The sequence below is a fragment of the Elephantulus edwardii genome, unplaced genomic scaffold (assembly GCF_000299155.1).
Source record: "Elephantulus edwardii isolate Elephantulus edwardi_28Jun2011 unplaced genomic scaffold, EleEdw1.0 scaffold00283, whole genome shotgun sequence".
NCBI classification, from domain to species: Eukaryota; Metazoa; Chordata; class Mammalia; order Macroscelidea; family Macroscelididae; genus Elephantulus; species Elephantulus edwardii.
The window spans coordinates 1,871,297-1,889,957 of record NW_006400033.1 but is presented as its reverse complement, the minus strand read 5'-3'; the positions used below and the strand labels follow the sequence as shown (position 1 = coordinate 1,889,957).

The 18,661-nt window shown below is 41.9% G+C and overlaps 1 protein-coding gene and 1 pseudogene across 1 annotated transcript in view; one reads left to right on the top strand and one right to left on the bottom strand.

The window, feature by feature from the left end:
* LOC102871332 overlaps positions 1–928 on the bottom strand; it is a 51,717-nt pseudogene extending 50,789 nt beyond the window's left edge.
* Positions 929–4,944: 4,016 nt separating this feature from the next.
* ELMOD3 (ELMO/CED-12 domain containing 3) overlaps positions 4,945–18,661 on the top strand; it is a 54,443-nt gene continuing 40,726 nt past the window's right edge. The window contains exons 1-3 of the mRNA XM_006900394.1: positions 4,945–4,995; positions 13,217–13,294; positions 13,767–13,836. Of these exons, the coding sequence (XP_006900456.1) occupies positions 4,945–4,995; positions 13,217–13,294; positions 13,767–13,836 (199 nt within the window). The remainder of the gene's footprint in view (positions 4,996–13,216; positions 13,295–13,766; positions 13,837–18,661) is intronic.

The window sequence follows — 18,661 nt, the reverse complement described above, 5'->3', positions numbered from 1 at the left end:
AGCAACTATGACTCATAACTAACAACAGCTCTGAACCCTGCCCTATCCTGGGCCAACTACACCGTCACCGTCTCTGACACACCTGCCCCCATTGCCACAGTCACTGTGTCATCCAGGGTCTTCCTCTCCTTCTCCGACTCTGTACCCATCCAAGCATAACGTCCTTCTCCAAGGATTCGTCCCTCTTGGCAGCACGCCCAAAGAATCCTTGTCTCCAATGAGCAGCCTGGTTTCGCCCTCTCCATGACAGACCTGTTTGCTCTTTTGGCAGTCCATGGAACGTTCAATATTCTTTTCCAGCACCACAACTCAATGGTATAATAGATTCTTCTTCTATCATCCTTAGTCATTGTCCAGCTCTCTGACGTATGTACATATGTTGTTGTGAACCATCCAATCGACCCATAGATGATCCTCCAGCGGAGTTTTCAGAGACAGTAAATCCGTGATTACTCATCCTTCTCCCACGGAGTGAATTCAAACCACGTACTTTCAAGATGGCAGCACAGCTTCTTATCACTAAGCCACCAGAACTATACATATATATGATTTTGTTGCTAGGTCCCATGGAGTCGAGTAGATCTTATAGCGATCCTGTTCCATCCTCGTAACCTCTGACATTCTTGAGCCCATTGCTGCAGTCCCAGTGTCAATGCACCTAGTAGGAGGGTCTTCCTCTCTTTCGCCGACTCCTGACCACATATTTAAGAACGTTCCTCCTCCACCCCGAGGATTGTGCGAAGCCCCGGGTTCCCTCTCATCCGCCTTGTTTGAGAACTTTCTTTCTGGCCTCCTTGTCAGTCACCAGGGGCGCGGGCGGCCGCTTGACATCCTCCGAGAAGGGGTTCCGGGAGCGGCCGGCGAACAGGGCCGAGTACGCTTTGAAGAGGATGGCGAGCAGCAGCGCGCCGAGCAGCAGTAGCCACATCGCGGCAGATACTAGTGGAGAGGACAGCGTGGTGCCGACTGTGCACTCGAGGGCGCAACGCGACCCTTTTAATGGGCCCAGCCCCAGAGGCGGAACCTTAATCATTCACTTTCTGCCTTTCGGGGGACGCCCGAGCCGGCGCGGATTGACCCTCTCGGCAGCCCGTAATCAAGACGGCCATGTGTTCCATCGCTTGCCGGGAAGTGTAGTTCCGGGCCTGGAGCGGCTGCGCGGTAGGCGCTGAATGACGTGCGGGATCTCAGATGCGGCGGGCGAGCATGGGGAAGTGGAGACTGGGCTTGGGCGACGTTATTCGCGCTCCTCCGGGGCTCGGCACGGGGCTGTGGGTCTGAGATAGAGCTTGCAAAACTGAGTGCCCCGAGCTCTGCGCGGACGCGCTGAGTGACCGAGCCAGATCGCCTGGCGCCGCTGCCCCTTCGGAGCCGAGAGGGACTTTCTTCTGCCTCTGCCTGACTGGACGGCGGCTGGAGCATCACAGCGGCCCGGCGGCGACCCTGTGTTCTCTGAATCAGCCCTCTGAGGGCGTTGCGAGCCGCAGGACCCCAAGCACCCCCGTCGGCCGAGGCGAGATACAGGATAGCAGCGGGAAACTCCAGGAACTCACACTGGTGTGCACATTCGCCCTGAAGATAGGGACCCAGTTTCTATATTAAATACTTGTCCGGAGAGTTTTCCTTCCAGCAAACAGTTGAAAATTTAGACTTTCTTATAGTTCCTAGGGAGCTGTGGTGGCCTCGTGGTTAGGAGCTGCATTAAAAGCGTGGAGGCACACGGTTCGAATCCACCAGCTGCTCTGACGGAGGCAGATGCGCAATCTCCTCCCGCTCCGGAATCCTGCTGGAGGGTCAGGCTTGAGTCGCTTCTCATTCACGTAAAAACAATGCAGTTGCTGCCTGATTATTTTGTAAAGAATATTGCAAGGAATCCGTTAACTAATTTGAAGCAATTGAATATGAAAACTTAGAGATTTAGGTTCTAGTTATAAAGGGTTATTGAACATAAGTATTTGTGGTATAGTAAATTGCTTTTGTAAAGCAGTGAATTGCTTTTTAATGATTGAGTGGCATTATGCATTTAAGATTTGTGAAACTCTTCCTGGAGTTAGTTGAGATATGCATATAAGGTGCTTGTGGCTCACCAGAGGACTGGTAAATTTTGCTTAAAACACACACACACACAAACCAAAAAAACCCTATCCAGATAGATAGAGTGGAAAAATCTGAGTATCGTAAAGGAGGAGAACAAGGCGTAAAGTATAGTCTTTGAAAGTGGAATTTTTGTGCTGAGGACACAAGAGACAAAATTACTGTAAGGTTACAATATTACGGAAAACTCGTAACATTAGAGAACTTTAACACTAGAACTAACACAAGATGGTGAGAAAATCATCGGCAAGCATGGCAGATTCCATCAGCCGAGGTTCAACAGCAGCAAACCCACAAGCACATCAAGAGATAACATAATGGCCTTTCTGTCCCACGGCACAAGAAAGCTATAGTAGACTGTTTCCTATGGAACAGGAGAGCTAAGTGCCTTCAGACAGTAGTCTTGTTGGCAGAGCGCCTTCAGGCACTTACTAATACACAGCACAAGCAGGGTATGGGCCAGATTGAACAGGCTCTGGTAATAGAAGTTTGCCCAGCAGTGAACTCAGCCTAGAAGAAGCTGTGCTGATGAAAAAATGTTTTCTGCATTGTTCATATTGCATTCAAGTAGATCATGGTCCTGAGTTGTAACCAGTTCCTTCCCTAATAAACCCCATAATCGTGAAAAAGTAAGAAAGAATATTGCAAAGAATGCCTTCATCACGTTGAGTATTTGCTTGTGTAACAGTGTTTGTGTTCTTTCTTTTCTCTGGTACACATAGTAACTGGCTCTGTGGAGGCGCCCTGCACTGTCTGGAAGAATTGAGACACTGGCTGGTGTGTGACGCTTCTGTGCTGTTCTGGCTACTCGACTCATTTCCTACTGAGCGCAAAAGAGCCTTCCTGAGAAGGCAGCCCCTGGTTGTCCCCTTCCCAAGGTTGGTTGATAGTGTGTTTTTTTCACCTGTTACCACTGAAGTCAAGTAGAGAAGAGGGGAGGGAAATCAAGGGAGGCAGATACAGAGACCTCAGAGGCCATACAGTGGACAGTTAGGACCAAAACTGAGGGTGCACTGTGTCCCCCACAAGGCCACCTCTTTCCCCACCCCAGATTTCAGGGAGACAAATGACTGTCCCAAGAATTAGGAAGCATTTCTGCTAATTTTGGGAGTTAGTAACTGATGCTTCCTATCTCCTGAAACAGAACAGTCTGGTGGCTTAATGGTGAGGAATTGCAATGTCAATATAATGGCATGAAGTTTGAATCTACCAGCTACTCCTCGGAAGACAGATGGACCGTCTCTTCTCACATGATTAACTCTCTCTGAAAACCCACTGGAGGGTCAGCTATGCGTCAGTGCTGCTTTGATCGTACGTAATAACAGCAACCTCCTGAAAGAGATTCCAGTTTTTTACTAGAAGATAGTTCTTAGAGAACCCAGATTATAGTATTACCAGAGCAAAGGGCTCACCTGTAAGGAAGCCACCCTTCTTTAGTCACCCAAGTCTGTGAGGCCTAACTACCCACAGATGATCCTTCTGAAATTTTGGAGGTGACAGGTTTCCATAATGCCCAGAGCCCCCCTGGTAAATTATAGGCATGTCCAACCTTTCCCTTGAAGTGGATTAAGCACACAAAGGCTAACCAGCTGCTAAATGTACAGTATCTATAACTAAGGAAAAGTTAGGCTGTTGTGTTGCATTTTGAGTATATGTCATCATCAATGTTGAGTACAACTCTGTGGCACGTAACCATCCTAGGAACTAGGTGCAGTGTTTTAAGTCCACAGATGAAGTTTGTGTCTGACACCTGCACAAAGCCTGGGCACTTCCATAAATCCACACTCCAAGGCACTACCTATTCATCTCACCCCTTAAATAAACTTCCCCACAGCCCAATAATTTCATCTTCATAAACAACACTAGTAGAGAACTGAGAACTAAACCCCCAGATTCCTGAAAGGACCCTTTTTTTCACCATGCTACTGTCTATATTATAAGAAGTAGGTTATTGGGCTGGCTTTAGTTCAGTGGTTCCTTCTACAAGGTGTCATATTGACGTAAACTGCCTTAGGGTGATTTGAGACCCACAGGTGCTTCCCAGCCCTTTAAAAAAAGAAAAAAAGTAGGCTATTTATTCAGAATATTCACAGCTGTTTAAATATTTTGAAAGTCAATAACTCCATGCCTCCCTCTTTCCTTTCCTCTTTCTGCCATCTTTCCATGCTGCCACAATGGTGTGCATGAACGTCCTGGCTGATGCTCTCAGTACTGAAAAGAGAGGGAAGCACCAGGTTCTTAGCAGGCCACACTCCAAAGTCAAGTTTGGTTCCTAACAGTGATGATGAACCATGGTTACATTGGTGAATTTTAAATCATTGATGATCACAGAGCCAGGAAAATTATTGTCATCCTCACAGGCAGGTTAAACAAGTGTGGCATGATCAGCCCCAGATCTGATGTGCAACTCAAAGATCTAAAACAGTGGCAGAATCATCTCCCGTCCTGTCAGTTTGGTTTCATTGTACTGACACCTCAACTGGCATCATGGAAGTGAGGAAGAAGCAAGATAAAAACACACAAGAGGAAAAATCCTTTTAAAGTCCTTTTTTCTTAACAGAGGTGTAACTGAGTGATTAAAACTGGTTTTGTTTTTCACCCACCATGTCTTTCCCAGGGCTGAGACTTCAGAGACCTCAGGGACTTCTTTCAGCGTTCACTGAAACCTCCTCCACCCTGGTGATGGCACAGAGGGACTGTTTTCTTCATCCTCCTCTGAATAACTGCCAAGAAGAACAGCAAATGCAGATCTGGTGGATCTCTGACTCTCATAGCTTCTGATTTCAGACCTTATAGGACCCCTTCATGAGCACAAGGATAAAGTTCACTTCAGCAAATGGTCTTTAAGCCATGAATGAGACGTCTGACTCTTTGCATAATGAGGAAGAATTAAAAGGACAGGTTAGTAAAGGTGGTGTGGGCTTGGGATGTACTGTTAATAGTATTAAGATACATATCAAAAGAATATGGAGCTTTTAAAAAAAATATGGAGCTTGAGAATCTTTCTAGGGTGATAAAACCCACCTTCATTGTAGCCCTCTTTGATCTTTTATAGGATTTTGCTTTTCCTTTGTTTTGATAACCAAAACCAGACTTTGTCCTGTCAACTTGCTTCCCACTCTTAAAAACCTTCCATGTAACTCAATCAGAACAGACTGCCTCATTTTCTGTTCTTTGGAGCAACTGGTGGATTCAAACTGCTGACCTTGCAGTTAGTCCAACCAGATAATCCATGAATCCCCCTGAAATCTGCATGGCCTTTTTCCTTGACCTTATCCACATTCGGACTTGGGTTCAGTATAATATGTCTGTTATGAGCCTGTCAGCAAATTCCACATTAGTTACTTCTCCCCACATTGACCAGAAATGTTCTTAAATTGAATTTAGGGGATTAGAGCAAGACCGGGACAAAGTTCTGTGACTCTAGGAGGATTTTCTTAGCAGTATAAAAATAGGTAAACTGTTTTAGAGAACAACCTTTGAGTAACGGAGAATACTGAATTAGAGAAGAAAAAGAATGATTAAATGAATCCTGAATGCACAGATCCCTGCAAGCAGTTGTTCAGTACTGTAAGTCACTTGATATATCTGACAACATTTTCTAATAACATTGGTGGTTTTGTGGTAGTCCCAGATTTGGCTCTTCCATGCAGTAGATCCAGATTTGGATCCTGGCCAGTGTACCTCATTCTGCAACCTTTACCTGTCTGTCTTTGGAGGCTTTCATGTTTCTGTTATACTCAACAGGTTTCAGTGGAACTTCCAAACTCACATAAACTCAGAACAAAGCCCTGGAAATCTGTTTCCACAAATAAGTCAGTGAAAACACAAGTCCAATTTTTATCCAGTCATGGGAATGGCACTGCATTGAGTAATAATTCATTCTGTTGTGTGTGGAGTCACCATGAGTTGACAACAACTATGCAATTAATGTGTGGAAACCATAAAAGAAGTAGAAGAGCGTTATATTCAAAACATCATAAAATCTGATGCAAGGAATGGGGTGAGAAATGGAAGAAGTAGACTTTTGCAGAAGAACTTGTGCTACATACAGAAAGGGCTATACGATTAAGAGAAGTAAGAGACCTTTGTATATCACATATGGAATGGAGGTCACATTGAAAAGGTGAAACTCAGACCATCTTCCTGTGAGAACTCATTTGCTTTTAGAAATCTTTCCAAATATTAAAATCTCTCTTGAATTTTTTTTTTAAAAAAGAAAAGGTGAAACTGTTCTTTAAGAGACCAGAAGACACACAGAAGGTGGGAGTGTATCCTGATGGAAAACCACAAGAGCCAAGGTACAAGAACAAGTAGAGGAACTGCAGATGTATTTATGGACTTGGAGTGGGAGCTAATAACGCATTGAAGGGAGTTTGCTCAGCACTGGTATGTTTAGACATTCATCTTTGTCTCCAAGGAAGATTTGTTAGTTGGCAGAAATATACAGAAAAGATTAGAACAGCAAGATAATCTGGGATTTCAAGACACTATTATATGGTTCAAAATCTGAATGGTATGTAGAGTGAAAAAGATTCCTTCTCCATTTATTTCCAAGAATTTCAGTTTCCCTTTTGGCAAAATTGCTGTTTATTCTTGTCAAAAAATAACCAGTTAAAGTTGGGTTCAGGAAACAGCTATAGGTTTTTTTCTTTTTAAATTTTATTGTGATTTTAATTCTTCTCTATGGCTACACAGACCTTGCTGAGTAGCCAAAAGCCAAACTAAATGCCAGCCAATTTATTCTGACTCATGAGTTTCCAAGACTGTGATTTTTAAAAAAAAAGAAATTATTTTATTTACAAAGTTCAAAAACATGTTTTTCACACCATATCCTTCCCATTTCCTTATCTCCCCCCCCCATTAAACTGTGTAACCTTATGATTAATGCTCCCCCTGCACTGTCCATCCTCAGCCCTTTGCTCCCACCCTCCCCCAATTTGGATCCTCATACTCATTCTACAATAATGTTCTTACACAGTATTCGTCCTTATGAGACTGAGTTAGTTCGCTTAGCATGATGTTCTCCAGTCCCTCCCAAGTTAGGTAGTAATTTACAAAATCATTGCTCCTGCATGCTGCATAGTATTACATCATGTGAATGTACCATAATTTCTCACTCCATTCGATTGTGTTTGGACCTTTGGGCTGTTTCCATGTCCTTCAATGGTGAATAACACTGCTGTGAACATTGGTGTACAAGTTTCTGTGCTTCAGTTCTCATTCTCTCAGGGCATATTCCAAGAATATTCCCAGCATGTCATAACAAATTTCTATGTTCAGCTTTTTGAGGAAGCACCAAACTGCCTTCCAGAGTGATTGTACCATTTTTCAATCCCACCACCAATGTATTAGCATTCCTTTCTCGCCACATCCTCTTCAACATTGATTGCTTGCTGTCCTGTTTTACCACTGCTACTGGATTGAGATTTGTGGTTTTGATTTGCATCTCTCTTGCTGCTAGTGATTTTGAGCATTTCTTCGTGTGTCTGTTGGCCATCCACATATCTTCCTCTGTGAAAATTCTTTCCATGTCGTTTGCCTATTTTGTAATTGTGTTATCAGTCTTTTTCTTGTGGAGGCCCTGTAAGATTCTATAAACTTTTTAGATGAGACCCTTGTCTGAAATGGGATTGCCAAATATTTTTTTCCCAGCCAGTAGGTTTTCTTTTTACTCTGTTGAAAAAGGTTTTTGATGCGCACACATTTACTCTTTAGAAGATCCTATTCGTCAATTTTATCCTCTCCAGGTTGAGCATTTCTGATTGTATTTGGCAGTCTCTTTATACTATAGACTAAGCCATCTATTGGAAGCAGGAGAGGCATCCACTTCCTAAACAACATGCCTCTGGAGACTATGAACTTTGAGAAATGATGATTGTTTATAGAAAGGCTTCAGGTCTTTTGTTCATAGGGTTGCTATGAGTCATGCTCTACTTAACAGAAATCAACAACAACAGGCCATCTAAGCTTGATCCCAGGTTGTCTCTGATGAACTTTATGGTTTTGGGCTTTACTGCCAGGTCTCTGATCTACCTTGAGTTGATTTTTGTGTATGGTGTGAGATGTGGATCCTGTTTCAGCTTTCTGCAGGTAGCAGTCCAGTTTTGCCAGAACCATTTGTTGAAGAGATTGTCATTTCCCCATTTGATAGGTTTGATTTCCTTGTTGAATATCTGTTAACCATAGATCCATAGATAGCTGGATCTATTTCTGGGTTCTCAGTTCTGTTCCATTGGTCTATGTGCCTGTCATTGTACCAGTACCGTAACGTTTTATTTACCAAAACTGTGTAGTAGTTTTTGAGGTAGATTTTGAGGTCAGGGAGTGGCATGCCTCCCACTTCATTTTTGTCTCTCAGAAGTGTTTTGCTTATTCGAGGTCTCTTTCCTTTCCAAATAAACATGCCAATTTCCCTTCCAATATCCTTGAAAAATGAATTTGGTATCTGCATTGGGATTGTGTTGAACTTGTCGAATGCTTTTGGTAGGATTGTCATTTTCACAATATTGAGTCTTCCTATCCAAGAACAGTCCACATTTTTCCATTTCTTTAGGTCTTTTATTATGTCTCGCAGAAATGTTTTGTAGTTTTCTTTGTACAGGTGTTTTGTATCTCTCGTTAGGGTCACTGTCAAATATCTCAATTTGTGATTGCCTATTGTAAATGGTGCAGTGTTCCCCTGCTCTCTTTGCACAACAGCCTCCTGGTCCAGGTATAGGTTCTGTATGAGCACAATTAAGTGCTCTGGGATTCCCATTTGTTATGATCCACACACTCAATGCCTTTGCCTAATCAATAAAGCATGAATATACATTCTTCTGGTATTTTTTACTTTTAGCGAGTATCCATCTCACACCAGCAGTGATATCCCTGGTGCCACAGCCTCTTGTAAATCCTGCTTGAGCTTTTGGCAGTTCCCTGTCTATGTACTGTTTTAGTCATTTTTTTAATGACCTTCAACAGCATTTTGCCTGCTTATGGATATTAATGATATTGTTCAATAGTTTCCACAGTCAGTTGGATCACCTTTCTTGGGAACTGAAACAAATATGGACCTCTTCCAATCTATTGACCAGACAGCTGTCCTCTGAATTTCCTGGTATAGACTGGTGAGCACATCCAAGGCTGCATCTATTAATAGAAGTAAGTCAGTTGGTATCCCATCGATTCCTGGGGGCTTATTTTTACTGGTGCATTCAATGCAGCTTCTACTTCCTCCTTCATTACCATTGGCTCTTGCTCATATGGTACTTCCTGAAATTTATCAGTGTCAGTTATTTCTGGTACAGTGACCCTGTATATTTCTTCCATCTTCTTTTGATGTTTTCTGGGTCATTCAATATATTGCCCATAGTATCTTTCCGTTCTTTCAGCTTGAGAAATGCAGAGCAAGGTCTTCCCTTTTTATTCTCCAATTCCAGCTCTCTGCACATTCCATAATAAAACTTTGCTTCGTCCTCCCTAGCTTCCCTTTGAAATCTTATGTTCAGTTTAAAGTTGAGAAGAGAATGCATCAGAGTTGTAATCTCTTTCCATACCTATTTAGTCTTTATGCTGAGCAAATTATACAAGAAGCTGCACTCTTTGAAGAGGAGTGTGGCATCAGAATTTGAGGGAGACTCATAAATAACCTGCAATATGCAGATGATACACCTTGGTTGATGAAAGTGAGGAGGACTTGAGGTACTTATTGGAGAAGATCAAAGAATGCAGCCTTCAGTATGGATTGCTTCTCAATATCAAGAAAACAAAGATTCTTACCACTTGACAGATAGGCAGTGTCATGATGAATAGAGAGGAGATTGAAACTGTCAACAGCTTCATTTTGCTTGGATCCACAATTACCACTCTTGGTACAAGCAGTCAGAAAATGAGGAGATGCACTGCAGTGGGAAAATCTGCAGTTAGGGACCTCTCCAAATTATTGAGGAGTAATGATGTCAGTTTGAGGACTAATAGACATCTGATTCAGGCCATGGTCTTTTCGAATATTTGCTATGCCCCTGAGAGCTGGATAATTAATTAAGGATGACAGAAAAAGAATTGATGCCTTTGAGCTGTGGTGTTGGAGCAGAGCACTGAATATCCTATGGATGGCCAAGAGAACAAACAGATAGGTCTTGGAGAGAGTGAGCCCGAATATTCTTTGGAGGCAGGAAAGATGAGACTTCACCTCACATACTTTGGGCATGTTGCTAGGAGGGGCTTTTCCTCGGAGGACATGATGCTGGGAAGGGTGGAAGGTAGGCTCAACTAGGCGGATTGACACAGTGACTGCTGGAGTGGACTCGTGTGTCAGGAAGTGTGAGGACAATGCAGGATAGAACAGGGTTCAGATCTTTTGTTCATAGGGTCACTAAGAGTCAGATTTGACTCGATGGTATCTAACAACAATGACAATTGTAAATGGTATTGCTTTCTTGGTTTCCTTCTCTGAGTTTTCTTTGTTACTATAGAGGAATTCCACTGACTTTTGGATATTGATCTTATGTCCTGCTGCTCTACTAAATTGTTCTACTAGCTTTAACAGTATTTTTGTTGAGTCTTTGGGGTTTTCTGTGTACACTATCATATCATTTCTTTGCTGATATGGATACCTTTTATTTCCTTCTCTTGTCGTATTGCCCTAGCAAGCACTTCCAATACATATTGAACAAAAGCGGTGACAGTGGCCATCCTTGTCTGGTCCCTGTTCACAAGGCAAATGTTTTTAGTCTTTCTCCATTGAGAACGATACTGGCTCATGGTTTTGCATATATACTTTTCACTATGTTGAAGAAATTCCCTTCTATTCCAATTTTGCTAAGTTTCTTTAACAGGAAGGGTGTTGAATTTTGTCAAATGCCTTTTCTGCATCAATTGCTAAGATCATGTGGTTCTTAATATTTGCTTTGTTAATATTTTTAATTGCATTGATTGTTTTTCATATGTTGAACCATTCCTACATGCCTGTTATGAATCCTGCTTGGTCATGATAGATTCTTTTTCTGATGTGCTTTTGGATTCTGTTGGCTAGGATTTTGTTAAGGATTTTTGCATCTGTATTCATGAGAGATATTGGTCTTTAGTTTTCTTTTTTGGTATTAAGGTTATACTTACTTCATAGTATGACTCAATGCTATGACTCTTCATAGGACAAGGTTGCCTCATCTTTCTCAGCAATTGGTGGACTTGTGCATTCAGATTACTTTTCATAGCTTTGGGTTTTTTCCCTCCATTTTCCCCCCCTACTTTATTAGATACTTCTAGTCCTGATGCCTCATTCTTCTTAATATAGTCCAGCTTCTCAAATTATTTTCTCAGCATATAGATTGGATAGGTGTGGAGAAAGGATACAACCCTAATACATGTGGCCTCAAGATTGAAGGAAGACTCATCAACAACTTACATTATGCAGATAACACAACCTTGTGTAAAGAAAAGTAAAGAAAGTAAAGAAGATCAAAGACTACTGTTGCTCAACATTTGGCCCTAGACTATCCTTAATCTGATCCAGATATCTCAACTCTGCCTGCCCTGCAAACACATGGCCCGCCTACATCATCAACATCTGAAGAGGCCATTTCTGCTTCATGCAAATAGGGTATGTTAGTCTATCCAGAAGGAAATTGACTAGTTTCTCCATTACACTTAGTATATTCAGTGGCAGAAAGTGGGAATCTCACCACCAAGAAAGAACAGGAAACAGATTGCAGCACATATCCTTCAGGGCCAGAGATTCCTGCACCAGGGATTGTATCTTGCTGTTAATTGAAACTAAGGGATTTATCTTGCTGTTATTTGAAAAGCTCTCTCACCTGAGGGATTGTATCATGCTGTTCACCTGAATTACAATTGTTGATTTTCCAAATAAACCCTATAACTGTGAGTATGGTTCTGTGAAGTCTGTGTGATCACTGCAACATAGTTTGTACCCAGTAAGTAGGTTCAGGAGCATGGGAAGACATGTCTGACCTCATGGGAATTAGTTTTGTTTTGTGGATGTTATTGATGGGGGCAGTTTCCCCCTGTGGAGCTAGCAGAGGTCAGACTTAACCATCCCCACATTGCCCTTGCTCTAAGCCTTCAATATGGATTGCATCTCTATATCAAGAAAACAAAAGTCTTCACCACTGGACCAATAAGCAGCATCATAATGGAGAAAAAAAGATTGTGGTTGTCAGGGGTTCTATTGTACTTGAATCCACAATCAACATCTATAGTAGCAGTAGTCAGGAGATCAAAAGATGTGTTGCACTGGGAAATTTTGTTGTCAAGGACTTCTTTAAAGTGCTAAAGAACAAAGATAGCTATTTAAAGATTAAGATGCACCTGACCCAAGCCAAGGTATTTTCAGCTGCTTGGGATGCATCTGAAAGTTGGACAATAAGTAAAGATGACAGAAGAATTGATGTCTTTGAATTATAGTGTTGCTGAAGGATACTGAATATCCCATGGACTGGAACAATCTATCTTAAAATAAGGGAAAACAGAGTTTTGCTGAAAGGCAAGGATAGTAAAACTACTTCACATCCTTTGGGCATGGTTAGTTGGGACTAGTCCTTGGAAAAAGGTGTCATGCTGGGAAAGGTGGAGGATCACACAGGAAGACCTTCAACAAGATGGTTTGACATACTGACTGTACCAGTGAGCTCACGTATGTTGGAAATCATGAGGATGGTGCAGGATAGGATAAGGTTCTGCCTAGCATCTCTATGAGTTGTAGTCTACTTGAGGGCACACAGCAACAACATCAGATACCTTGGATAGTGACACTTTTCAGAGTGTAAGCAGTGGTAGCTAAGTGCTATCTCGTTTTGATGGTCTCAAGATTATGGACACAGAAGTGTACATGGCCCACAAGTCTTTTAGTCTTCCAATTTCTTCCCTTTTCTTTGCTCTAGATGGAAAGAAACCAGTAGTTGTACCTTGATGGCCACTCACAAGCTTTTAGGACCTCTAATCATTGAAGTAGGCTATAGAATATTATTTTATGGACAATGTTATGCCAATTGACTTGAGAGCCCCTGCGAAGCTGATCCATTTTTGTGACACTAGGGGGAGAGGGTTTGGCATTTAAATTATCGTCTTTGTGGGATTGATATATACCCATGAAATTGATCTTGGTTATATCTTTCAGGTTGAAACAATGCCTGCTGCGTTCTCTCCACCATATGACAAGGAGAATCACATTCTTCCCACTTTCAGAAGAATTCCTGTATGTATTTCTCATACTTCCATGGCCCCTGTCAAGGCAAGCTTCTGTCATGCACTGTTGTAGAGTTGAGTGCTAAGCACTGGGACGCAGGATGTCATTGACCCTGCCCTTTAGGATCTCTTGCTGAGGAGAGGGAGTGAGGGACACAAACTTTCTACAACCACCTCTGTTTAGTGAGGACATAGTTATAATGAAGAAGCAGAGTATAACGTATAGTGGGAATACTAGTGTCTTCAGAGTTGTGTAAATTTTTGTGTGTTCACTTTCAAAGGGGGAAACACATTTGTCCCCCACATTGCCCAACTTTGAGATGGTAATTAGAGTTTTCCAAGTACCTGACTTTAAAAATGGCCTTAAATAACCCATCAAGGCAAACTAGCTCCTTCTGGCCATTTCAAGGGACATTTAGCATAGTAGGTGGGCAGTGATGTATGGATTCCATCCTCACCCTAAAGTTCTGCTGCTCCTACAGATCTCAGAGTTGAAGAACCACAGTATCCTGCAGGCCCTGACAACAGAAGCACATGAATGGGAGCCAGCCAGTAAGGTCCCCCTTAAGGGCCCAGGTGTGTGGGAAGGGTCCTAGGCAGACCTTCTGGTGGACTTATTGTTCAGCGTTTGGTTTGCTCTCACTCCTTGTTCTGTAGAAGATTGGTATCAATACTTTGAGAAATCAAAGACATGAGTTCTAATGTTTTTCTGCCAACAGTCTACTGAGTACATCTTACAAGTCATATCATCTCATTTCTACAGTGGAGAGATCAATACCTCCCTTACATTCATGGAGGTATTATGAAAATCAAGTGAGATAGGCTTTTAAAAAAGTATTCTATTTAATCTTCTTCACATAGTCCTTTCTGTCCTATAGTTAAAGCTCACTGCTAATTTCTTACTGAAAAAAACACACTCAATAATTCAGAAACTCTATCTAGGTCTTAAATATCTCTTGTTTAAATCCTGGCTGTCATGAGATAGCTATAGGATCTTGAGCAAGTTACTTACCTTTCTAATCCTTCATTTCTTCATCTGGCCAAATGACTGGAAGAGATCCATATTTGTTCCCATTCCAAAGAAAGGTGACCTGACAGAGTGTGGAAACTATTAAATCGTATCGTTAATGTCACATGCAAGCAATATTCTGCTGAAAATTATCCAAAAACTACTGGAACAGAACATCAACAGAGAATTGCCAGAAGGGCAGGCTGAGTTTAGAAGAGGCCATGGTACTAGAGATATTATAGCTAATGTTAGATGGATCTTGGCTGAAAGCAAAGAGTACCAGAGGATGTCTATCTGTGTTTCATTGAGTAGGTAAAGACATTTGACTGTGTGGATCACAACAAACTGTGTCTGACTCTGAGAAGAATGAGAATTCCAGAACATTTGATTGTGTTTATGCAAAACCTGTACTTGGACCAGGAGGCAGTCATCAGAACAGAGCAGGGAAACATGCATAGTTCAAAATCAGAAAGGTTGTATGCCAGGGATGTGTCCTATCTCCATACCTTTTTGGCCAATATGCAGAACAGATTATCCAGGAGGCTGGGCTCTATGAAGAGAATATGGCAGCAGGATTGGAGGTAGACTCATCAACAGTCTGCGTTATGCTGATGACACAACCCTTCTCGCTGAAACCAAGAAGGACCTGAAGTACATTTTGCATAAGGTCAAGGACTGCAGCCTTCAATATGGATTGAAGCTCAGCATCAAGAAATTAACAATTCTCACCACTAGATCAATGGGCAGCATCATGATGGATGGTGAAGAGACTGAGATTTGTTAACACCTTAAGTTTGCTTGGCTCCACAGCCAACATTCTGGGTACCAGCAGCAAGGAAATCAGAAGATGAATTGCACTGGGAAAGTCTGCTGTCAGAGACCTCTCCAGAGTACTGAAGAAGAGCAACAATGTCCGTCTGGAGACTAAGGTGCACCTGGTCCAGGCCATGGTCTTTGCAGTTACTTGCTATGCATCAGAAAGCTGGACATTGACTAGGGATGATAGAAGGAGAACTTGATGCCTTGAGCTGTGGTGCTGGAGAAGAATATTGAATATACCATGAACTGCTAGAAGAACAAACAGGCTTGTCCTGAGAGTGAAACCAGGCTGCCCCTTGGAAGCAAAGATTCTGAGGCTTCGTCTGACATACTCTGGACATGTTGCAAGGAGCAGCCATTGGAGAGGGATGTCATGCTTGGGAGGGTGGAAGAACAGTGCAAGAAAGGAAGACCCTGAATGGGTTGAATTGATTCAGTGTCTGGGATAATGGGGATAGCTGTGTCAGAAACAATAAGATTGGCAAGGATAGAGCAGGGTTTAGAGTAGTCATACATAGGGTTGCTACGTGTCTCAAGCAACTCAACAGCACATAACAACAACAATAGATCAGAGATTATATTAGAACCTGCCTTAAAGAAATTTTGTAAGGATTACATGAGAAAATGTAAATAAAGTGCTTTTTGTTGTTTTTTATTGACACATAGCTGACCCTCTTTTGGGTTATCAGAGGCAGTAAATTGAACAGGAGAAGACTGCTCATCTTTTCCCGAAGGAGCAGCGGGTGGATTCAAACTGCATGCCTTTGAGTTTGCAGCATCACTCTTTATCTCTAAGCTACAAGTACTTACCACATAAAATGCAAATCATAGTGAGTGTTCATTAGTATGAATCTTTCTAGTTATTTATTACTCCTGCAACCTAAACTGTAACATTTCAAATATGATACTTTTTAAATACGTTCTGCTTTTAATAATGTAGAAAATTAATTTGTGAGTCTGTCAAGTTCTTTTTTAATGTATAACTTTGCCTTTATTACATGACGATAAACCCAACATTATTAGGCATTTTAAATACTGAGATTTTTTTAAATTTTAAATACCACAAGCACTGATGTGCCAGGTACTTTTTTATATTGATTTGCTTACTAAGTTCATACACATTGTTTTTCACACTATCCTTCTACATTGTGTTTCATACAATAATTTTGATTCTTTTATTTTTTTAATTAATCAACACTAAATTATACCCACCATTGCTCTGTCCTCCAGATCCCTGCTAGATCTTTCCCATTTCCTTTACCTACCCCTCCCTCCATCCATCACGTGATGTGACCCTATGATTACCCCCTGCCCGTCCTCACCCCACTCTTCCTCCCCTCCCCTCCTTGGATCCTCACACACGTTTTACTAGTGATCTTTATGTTTCTACAGTTATGGTCTCATACTGTATTTGTCCTTATGGGACTGGGTTAGTTGACTTAACATAATACTCTCTAGTCCCTCCCAAGTTACTTAGTTATTTTTTAAATAATTGCTATTGAATCCTGCGTAGAATTCCATTGTGTGAATGCACCACCATTTCTCAGTTCATTCGATTGTGGTTGGACATTTGGGCTTGTTTCCATGTTCTTGCCATGATGAATAACGCCTCTGTGAGTACTAGTATATAGATCTCTGTTTGTGTCTCAGTCCTAATTTTCTTGAGTGGAAAAGGTGGATCATATGGAATTTCTGTGTTCAGCTTTTTGAGGAATTACCAAACTGCCTTCCAGAATGGTTGTACCATTTTACAATCCCACCGCTAGTGTATGAGAGTTCTGAGCTCTCCACATCCTCACCAACATTTTTTACTTGTCCTGTTAAACTTGGCCACTGCTACTGGGGTGAGATGGTATCTCATTGTGATTTTGTCTGCTTCCAGGTACTTTTTAATTGTATGAAACAATTTAAACTTTTTTCAACATTGCTTTTGGCTGATGGCACAGGATAGGACAGGGTTCAGATCTGTTGTTTGTAGAGTCGCTGTGAGTTCAAACTCGATTCAACAGCACCTAACAACACTAATGTAAGTTCATTGCAAAAACTAGTTGCCTTTGAATCAATTCTGACTCAGTAAATCTGGAGTGCTAGAGTGAACCTGCTCTGTAGGGTTTTCAATGAGTGCCTTTATTAGGGAAAACCACCAGGCCTTTCTTCCAGGTGAACATCAACCTCTAGCCTTGTAGTTGGTAACTGAGTTCATTATGCTTTTGCATCTCTCAGACACTCAGCTTTGATAGACTAGAGAAAATAGCAATGCTGTGTACTTATGAATAAGTGGAGTAGAACCCTAAATAAAGAAGGCAGTTGAAAGAAAAGATGCAGAAGAGTACTGATGTCCGCTGTGTTGTTATGCTGAAGATTTGCCCTTTTTCCTCATGTCCTTTTGTTCATCAGGATCCTCTTCAGAAGAACCAGGAGGGTCTATCTGGTTCCAAGAGGAAAGAAAAGCTTCTGTCCAGTGTGGGCATTTGTAGATCTTGGATGAAGTTTTTTAGACATCAGATTGATGTTGCTACTTGAGACCAGACCTTCTGTTGACTCCTGCTATGACGGCAAATGGCCATGCTCTTTCAGGGAGGTTTATGCTCCTGTCTCACAGATTATTTGTAGGTGAGTGGTGAGGGGTCAAAGATGGATCACAGTGCTGAAGATTTGAAGAGTGCAGATGAGAAGTTGAAGAGTGAGGAACTACAGAGCTGTGTGTAAGTGAGATGAGGAGTCAGAGGACGCTTTCAGCCTCATGATAAGAGTTCTTTGTTGTTGCTCCACTCCTGCTTCTGCTCAGGTTTCTTCATTTCCCAAGGGTTCAGCACGTTTTATGTCTTGACCAGCCAAGTATTCTGCTTGATTGTTTGTCTTGGAAACACTGAGGCACCATGTCTGCTCATCCATTCAGAGTTTAGGGCTGACAAGATTGAATTAGACCCAGCATTCATGACCTCTACCCCACATCACATTTGAACATCATGCATGCTGTAGTTACCCAGCCCATGTTTGTAGCAATAATAATGTTTTTGTGATTGTTGGTAGGTGCCATTGAGTTGATAACAACTCTTTGCAACCCTATGAACAACAGATTTCAACTCTGTCCTTACCTGTCCCATCTTAATCATACCCAACACACTTGAGCCCATTGCCGCAGTCACTCTGTCAATCCATCTCACTGAGGATCTTCCTCTTTTGCTGACCCTCCACCTATCCAAAGATGATTCCTTCCCAAGGAATAGCCTCTTCTAGCAACAGGTAAGTGAGATGAAGCTTCTTCTAAGGAGCACTCTGGTTGCACTTTTTCCAAGACACATCTGTTTGTTCTTTTGCCAGTTCGTGAAATATTTTATATTCTTCTCCAATATCAGCCCTCAATGGCATTGATTCTTCTTCTGTCATCTTTATTCATTGTCTAGCCCTCAGATGCATAATGAATGATTAAAAAGACCATGGCTTTAATCAGGCACATCTTAGAATTTACGGTGACATAATTGTTCTTCTAGACCTTGGAGAGATTCCTGACCACAGGCAGTAAGAATAGGTGGTGTTTACTGGGCA